Source organism: Limanda limanda, chromosome 20 (genome assembly GCF_963576545.1).
Source record: "Limanda limanda chromosome 20, fLimLim1.1, whole genome shotgun sequence".
In the NCBI taxonomy this organism is placed as follows: Eukaryota; Metazoa; Chordata; class Actinopteri; order Pleuronectiformes; family Pleuronectidae; genus Limanda; species Limanda limanda.
The window spans coordinates 4,268,652-4,277,013 of NC_083655.1; the positions used below are offsets into that span (position 1 = coordinate 4,268,652).

Sequence of the window (8,362 nt, forward strand, 5' to 3'; positions counted from 1 at the left end):
TATTATTTCCAGACAACTTAATTTATTGAGATTTGAAGAAGATCTCAGCAAATAAGTGTTTTTCAGAAATTACCAACCCGATCTTTAAAGGTGTTCATATCATAACTGCCTGTGAACTTTCCCGTACAGCGTTGGATTTATCGGTTCTGGTTTTATTTGTCCTAGTCGTTGAGTTTCAATATCAATTATAAGTATTACACTGCAAGTATAACTTCTTTCATATATTTCAGTGTTGTGAGCATCACAGATTGAATCCCAAATACTCAGCATTAATAAATACATTACAATACAGTGAAGTGTTGTAAAGCATTGGTTGAATGTGTGTATTGCTCATAAGGGGTTTGTAGTAATTAATGGCTTATCAATAAACATTAATTAAAACTTTACAGATCAATAAAGTCCCATTAATGATGTGTCTGGTTGCCAGGTCGGCAGTGCAATCATTATTATGAACTGACGCGATAGAGGATGATGAACACCAGGTGAAACTCTCCTCAACCTGAGAACCTAAAATCACTTAAATGGCTTATTATAGAACTATAAAACATTATCAAAGCATTAACAAAGAAGTCGTTTAAAACGAAGAATGTTTCATTGAAGTCGTAAGAATAATAAAAACTGACATGTCACACCAGGAGAGGTCCAAAAAGGGAATTCATGAATGTTTTATTGTGAAAGAATTTTCCTTTATCTGCGAGTCATATTGGGTGAAACGGAGCCGGAAGAAAAAAACACTTCAACCTCAATTGCTGAGAAATCATGTTTTTCGAGCTCACTGCGCCACGAGCTAAAAATATTTCAACTTTCAGCAGCGGAGCGCCCGACTTCAAACGGCTCTCGACGCCGTCTCATAGCAACAGAAGCAGCTGAACTCCACCGGCTGCAGAACGCTGGTGTTTTTAAAATTCATGTGCAGGAAAAACTTCCAGCTGCAAAAAGGATTCATGTATAAATTCTTAATATAATAAGATTGTGTGTCCCAGACTCTTCTGTGTGTGTAAGGAAGCTTTCACACCTGGTTCGGTTCAGAGCTTCAGATTCTTCACTTCAGACTGAACCTGAACCTCAGGTGTGAACGGTTCCTCAGACCAGAAGAGATCTGGTTCTGGATCCAACTGAACCAGGGTTCTGTTGGTTTGCAAAGTGAAAACACAGGAAGTTGATCAAAATGAAACTATGGGACAAACACAGGAAGCTGGATTCAGACTCTCTGGTGTGAAAACGTCAGAATCTGCTTTGTCGGCAGATACTTTTATTTTGAAATCATATTAAACCCCTAAAAAGAAACCTTTTAAGTTGATGAAAAGAAACAAGCAGAACAATATCAAAAAGAGGAGAAAAATTGTTTTTTATATTTATTTATAACATTTTGGTGCAGTTTATTTAAACACGTTTAAAACGGTCTTTCCTCGTGTGGTGTCACCGTCGTCATGGCGACGCCGAGCGCCCTGAAGCGACTGAAACACACCGTGTGTCTCTCACTCGTCTCCCATCGGAGGAAACACGTCCACGAAAAGACAAAATCATCAGAGAAAATTACAATCGTTCTGTACACGACGAGGCGGCTGTACAAAAGAGTTCACCCTGTTTGTTAACGCTGTTCAACCAACTGTAAACAAAGTGTTGGTCCACACGTGAGCGTGAAAACACACAACGCACACGCACACCTCTGTGCACGAGAGGTTCAAAACCTTATCAATCAATATGTCCGTCGTAAGCTGCAGTGCCCGCCCACTCCCGACCCGCCGCTGACCCGCTACACGCCCACTCCCGACCCGCCGTGCACACATCGACACAAACCATCGCACTGCTGAGCCCGTGGATCCTGCAGGTTCCTAAATGAAGGAAGGCGTTGAGATGAGGAGTCGATGATGTGCGGGCGGCGGCTTCAGAGGACAAAGAGGTCGAATACGAAATCGTGGGAAATCACAAAAGCAGACGAAAAATACGAAAAATGTGAAAGCAAATTTGTCTGTGTTAAATTTAGCTTTTGTTTTACTTTTAAAGGTTCAGTGTGTAGAATTTAGTGACATCTAGTGGTGAAGTGTCATGTTGCAGCTGAACACCCCTCACCTCCCGATGTAAATATAAGTATTAAAACTTAAAGAGCCCATTTTTAACAAGTTGTACAATTGAGATGAAAAACACGAGTGAAAACATCACTACTATAATTTAATATTCAGTTTGGGCCAAAATATCCTTTTCACCTAAATCTTACACACTGAACCTTTCAGGAATATTCTTGACATTTTGGTTTATTGGCTTTTCTCGCAACAAGTTCAAATAAGAAAAACGGGAGCACGTGTGCATTCGATTCTGAGCTTTAGCTTAGCTTAGCTTAGCTTTAAGACAGAAAGCTAATGGGAAACGGATTAAATATCCAAATGTGCTAAAATGTGAACGCATTTCATTTTGGAACCTTTTAAAAATGTAAAATTGTAAAGTTGTGGTTTGTGTCAAACGTTTCTTTTTTTAAGTTGTTCCAAGTTCACCAATTCAAAATTTGGGCGGATAGCATCCTGCACGTCCGTTATCATTATTTTGGTAATTAATGATGGTTGAGTCGAGGTTAAGTCGGAAAATGGTGACGCTGTAAGTTCTGAGGACAAAATGTATGTTTTCTTTTCAAGCAGACAAATATATTAATTTAACTGCGCCGCTGGAATTATCAGTTTTCCATTTATCAACACACACTTTCAATCTGATTCATAAATCTCAAACTCAAACCCTGTGTCTTTATGATCCTCGGGCACGAACCAACGTTACAATCCACAATCCACTGTGTTTTTTGACGAACCTGTTTCCGACTCCGTGGAATCTTTCTAAGTAAGAAACAGATTCTGTACGAAACAAACAGAGATGAAGTAAAAAAATCTGTGTTGATTTGTTTTTCTTTCTTTGCAGTGATTCACAGTTCTCAGTTGGAGACGATGTGGATCCGGTTCGTTCCGGCAGCAGCAGCTCAGAACCTAAACTCATCTACACAACACGACGACAACTGATGGACTTCTACAGACCACAAACTAAACAGGCAACTGGGTCAGACACAGCCAATCAGCCGGGAGGGAAACCTATCAGCTGACCAGGACCAGGTTCCAAATTATTCCTCCAGCGTTCTTTCAAAATGTTAAAAATGTATTTTCCATTTTAGTCTCGAGGAACAAGGAGCGTTGAGATTCTCTCTGTAGTGAGTTCACTCCGGTGTCCGGCCTCGAGGTGACGCACCGGGCCGGTTGGGGGAATCCAGGGTGGGCGGGTGGGGGGGTAGGGGGGTGTTTGGGGTCCTGCGTCAGTCCGAGCAGCCTCCACCCCCCCGCCCTCAGCCGCAGGAGATGACCGTGAAGCGCTTGGAGATGCAGGACATGTTGTGCAGCACGATGCCCAGCAGGAAGAGCAGCACGCACGCCACCAGGATCACCGTGCACACGCCGGACCACGTGGAGCCCTTCCCGGCTCCGCCCACCGGCCCGGTGACCCTCCTCTCCATCTCGCCACCGTCCATCCCCACGGCGTCCAGCCCCAGAGCCAGGCCCAGAGGCTGCTGCTCGGGCACGGTCACCACGGTGACGCCCTTCTGCTGGCCGCCCGGCAGGAAGCGGCAGCCCAGCTCGCCCGGCAGGCCCAGCCCGCGCTCCTTGGCGAGCGGCAGCGGCAGCATGTAGCAGCCGTTGCTGGGCAGGCGGATGAAGACGGGCGTGTGCTCCGAGGCGTGAGGGATGGCGATGACCGTGATGACGTCCGGGTCGTCCGGCAGCTGGGAGACGGACAGGCCCGGCGGCAGCTTGGTGACGCTGCGGCACCACGGACACCGGATCTCCTTCTGGCTGCTGCGCATCTGCGTCAGACACACCGAGCAGCAGGTGTGGCGGCAGTCCAGCAGCTTGGGCCGCCGCCGCGGGCTGTAGTAGTTGAAGCAGATCTGGCACTCCAGAATGGAATCCTGGGAAAGTGTCTCCATTTTTGGGAAAACTTTGGTCCCTTGTGATCTTCACCGACAGATTTTTAGTGAATTTAAGTGAAGGTTGAGTCACAGACAAACGGAACTCGTAGAAAAGTCCCACGACTCCACGTGAAGTTAGAAAAGAACTGATCCAACGTCGACAGTTCACAGCCCTGTGGCGTCAGCGGGTTCGTCCATCTGCAACAGAGAGGACACTGTGAGAAAACCTGAGGACATTTAATTAGTTATATTAACTGTACATTGTTTTATTTTATTTCTATTTTCATGCTTCACAGGAAGTTTATGTGCCGACTTGAAATGAAGTCCCAAAATTAATCTGTGAGAGTTTCACACTAATCCTCCTGGAACAGTCTCCGTTAAATACCATTAATCCCAGAAGAAGAGACTTCATCACTGAGGAATTCTTCTCCAACTCAATGAATCATTTTCTCCGACAGCGTTTTTCAGATTCGAGTCTTTTCGAGCTCCTCGTCTGTGACAGACATTATTCTGCTGTTTGACAGACGTTCAGTTTGAGGCATTAAAAAGTCATTTTGAAGATATAAGCTTCCTTTGCTGGTAGTTGTATGAAGAATTAGGAACAATTTTCAAGTGAAAAGTCATTATTATGAGAATAAAGGTATAATTTCATTATTCTGATGTATTCAATGTATTTTAAAAAGCCTTAATGAGCAGAGTGTAGCTCAAAATGAGACAGAATATGGAAAGTTGCTGTACTATTATCGTATGTAGTAAGTATAATGACAAATTAAACTGTTTTAGAATATATTTGAAACTGGAATATCCTTCCAGCCCTCAGAGGTATAAAGAAGCAGGAAATGGAAAAACCTTAAAATTGTGCGGCGGTTGAGTAAATGTACTTAGTTACTTTGCACCGTGTTTAAAGAGATGAATCTAGTTGTAACTTTACTCTCAGGAAGAGGAAACAAATGGAACTTCCCAGATGATCGATGTCACTTTCCGTCCTGAATGAGACGGAGGTCAAACTCCCACAATGCATCAGGGACGATGTGGAGTCATTAACATGCACGGCACACATCGTGCATATCAGCCGGCAGCGGGGGGGCGAGGTCACGTGACCCTGCGCCTCAGTATCAGTTAAGTACGGATCATTCTTTAAACCGTCTCCTTCAGGCCACAGACTCCAAACACACATGATTCCTCCTCCTCCTCCTCCTCCTCCTCCTCTTCCTCCTCCTCCTCCTCCTCCTCCTCCTCCTCCTCCTCCTCCTCCTCCTCCTCCTCCTCCTCCTCCTCCTCCTCCTCTTCTTGCATAATCACGTCTCCCGTGTTAATCCATGTGGAAGCTGTGACACTTTTCCTTTACAGATGATTAAGCTCTGTCACCGAGGAAACAATGAATACCAAACAGGGGCCCTGCCGACTTTCTATTTGATGTTTTTGCCCAAATTGTCAAGTGTGAAAACTGCTGAGGAGGAGAAGACGACTCGGTTTCTCTGTTCCCTCGGCTGCCACCCCCCCCCCCCCCCCCACCGGGCCCGACTGTGGGCAGACAGCTCCAGTGAGAGGTGAGACGGTCGGAGGCGCTGATGGGAAAGGAAAATAGGTGACCACTGGTTTCCAAATAGCTTCGTACATCTCAGTCTCTAATCAAAAACAAGATCGCAGGCAATTAAACTGCTCACGGCGGAAGTGCAGGATTAGTTATTTATCTCCGTGAAGCTTTGCAGCAAATACAAGGTGGTCTACACGACCTTCACTGTGTCCTTCAGCTCGTTCATGGGGGGTCCCGAGGTTTATCCCAGACCAGATGGGAAACATGATACATAATCCTACCAGATCCCACCAGGTCTCCTCCAGGTTTCCCTGAATACAACATCTCCTGAAAATACCTCTTTCAGAGTGAAGAAGCAGAACTTCAACTCCAAATAAACTCTTACAAAATCTGACTTTCAAAACTCATTCCTGACTATGCTTACTTTCAGAGATGCATCAATACAACTGGGAGATCTCGGGGGTCTGTTGGGTCAGGACAGGAAACTGGGGTCCGAGCTACAGATGTTTGACTGCATGAGAATCAGGATGCAGTTAAAATGCTTGAGCAGAATTAGAATATCAATGAATCCTCGTTAACCTGCTGAACTCTGACGCTTTCCTGCATTTTCCAATTCCTCACTCAGCTTCATGAACGTCTCCATTCTCCCCCCCGATCCTCTGCAGAGAATCGCTGAGACAAAGTCGAGGGAAAGTGCTTAAAAAAAAATCCTGGAGTTTAAGCAGAAGAAGTGAGGAAGAGGAGCAGAGGAAGGTAGAGGAAGGCAGAGGAGGAGACCTGCCCTGGGTTTTACTGAATCCTTCTCCCAAAGATAAGGATTAGCTTTGATCTGACATAAACGCTTTGTGGCTCAATATTCCCATAAACCCAGTCGCTCCCTCCTCTTCCCCTCTTCCCCTCTTCCTCTCTGAATGAAAAGCTTTTCCTCCTTTGCTTCACACCAATTCTTCACACGTTCCTCCAGGTAACTTCTCCTCCCTATTCCCCCCCTCGGCCGTTTCCTCAGCTTCCTTTCCTCTCTCGACAAGGGCGAACAATCAAGAGACAATGAAAGTAACAAGGTTTTATGATGCAGTCAGTGATATTGTTGTTCAGCAGCTGTTTCCTGTTCATACAAAGGGAATTCTGACGTTTTTAAATAACTTCATGTTTTACTCTTTAGAATCAAAGGATCAGTAAATTATTTGATTTTACTCAGATGAGAGGGAACTACACTTGTGTGTCTTTCACAACGAGTGCAGTTTTAGATGACGGACATTTATTTCCTCATTCATATGAGCACACTGTGACCTTTGACCTTTTAATCACTGAAAGCTAATCGGTGCATCTTTGAGTCCAAGAGACAACGACAAAGTTTTAATAAATTCCCTCTGACAGACAACGGCAGATCCACTGAGTAACAATGGAAACAAACATCCAGTGTCATCGTTTCTGTCTCTTCTCCCGATTCACTACAGAAAATAACATCCGAGGTCACGGAACAACAGCGAGAAGCGACTCCGGCTCCAAACTTAACAATATGATTTATCGGTTCAACTCAGCTGTAACCAGGGCAACCTGGTTTACGGGCGAAAGCTCAGTTTGACCCATTTTCTATCAAACCTACATAGAAACATCAGAGGAAGGAAGCTGTTTAGAATAAGAGTCTGTTCGAGTGGAGATACACAAATTAGAAGAAACATTTCTTCGAAGTTTTAGGATTTAAAAAATGCATTAATACACAAACAAGCCATAAAAGGTTTATTTATAAATGTAGAAGTTTCTTAATAATTCCACCAGACTGTGAAGTGACATCATCAGGAGAGGAAGGAAGGACGTATGATTCGGTGATGATGCAGCGGCCTCCAGCATCCCCCAATAGCTTGTGTTCCAGTGGGCGGAGCCAACAGAACACACACACACAAACACACACAGTCAGTGTTAGAGAAAAAACACACACTTCTACACACACACACACACACACACACATTTTCCCTCAGGGCCTCTGCACACAATCAGCCGAGGAGAAAGTGCTGTCGTCCTCGCAGACACAAGTTAAAAATATCCGCCACAGGAGTGTACACACACACACACACACACAGACACACACACACACAGACACACACACACACTGGTCCACCCCGCTCGATGTAATAAACTACCTGGGAGAAGCAGCGGGGTGGGGGGGGTGTGTTGGGATGTAAACAGCAAAAGAAGGAGATATTTAATCTGTGAATCCGGAGGTGAAGCGGTGAAATGTCCCCGAGACGATGAAGATGATGATGAAGATGATGTTGTACAGTGTGATTAATCTGATTTATAAATTAAAAAATATGATTCCCTGTAATGTAAATTATGTTTTTATGGTCATGATGATAAATAAACTGCATCATCTCGGTCTGTTGACGTCCAACTGGGACTGGAGTTTTATTTCTGTATTGGAAGGATTTCAGAATTTAAAATATTTTGCATTACATCATCTTCCTCTCAGCCTTCATCATATATTCACACACACAGGCACACAAACACACACACACACACACACACACACACACACACACACACACACACACACAGACATACACACACACAAGCTGAAATGCAGTTTGTTTTACTCCAGCACTTCAGGCCGGTCCCTCATTCTAACGACAGAGAAGCGCACTGAGCTGTGATCACACGTGTGTTGGTTTCATGAGCTGAAATATGAAATAGATTTAATCCGTCTTCTCAATTGTTTTTCTGAAAAGAATTGATCAGCAGGTAAGAGCACATGCCAAATTGAACGTGTTGTCATGGCGACTGAGCCGATTTAATCGGCCACTCATCAAAACTCTGGATGGAAGTCAACACATCTCCAGAGAAGCAAGTTTACACAGGAGCTGCAGGAGCTAAAGGCTAACAGCAGC

The 8,362-nt window shown here is 44.5% G+C and overlaps 1 protein-coding gene across 1 annotated transcript; it reads right to left on the reverse strand.

The window, feature by feature from the left end:
* Positions 1 to 3,319: 3,319 nt before the first annotated feature.
* rnf152 (ring finger protein 152) lies at positions 3,320 to 4,006 on the reverse strand. The gene has a single exon (XM_061094238.1). It carries the CDS (start codon positions 3,956 to 3,958, stop codon positions 3,320 to 3,322), a length of 639 nt encoding a protein of 212 aa, XP_060950221.1. The 5' UTR covers positions 3,959 to 4,006.
* Between the last annotated feature and the right edge of the window lie 4,356 nt (positions 4,007 to 8,362).

What these genes read in the sequence shown, in the direction of transcription:
- rnf152 (XM_061094238.1), bottom strand. Translation starts at nt 3,958, where the DNA reads ATGGAGACACTTTCCCAGGATTCCATTCTGGAGTGCCAGATCTGCTTC.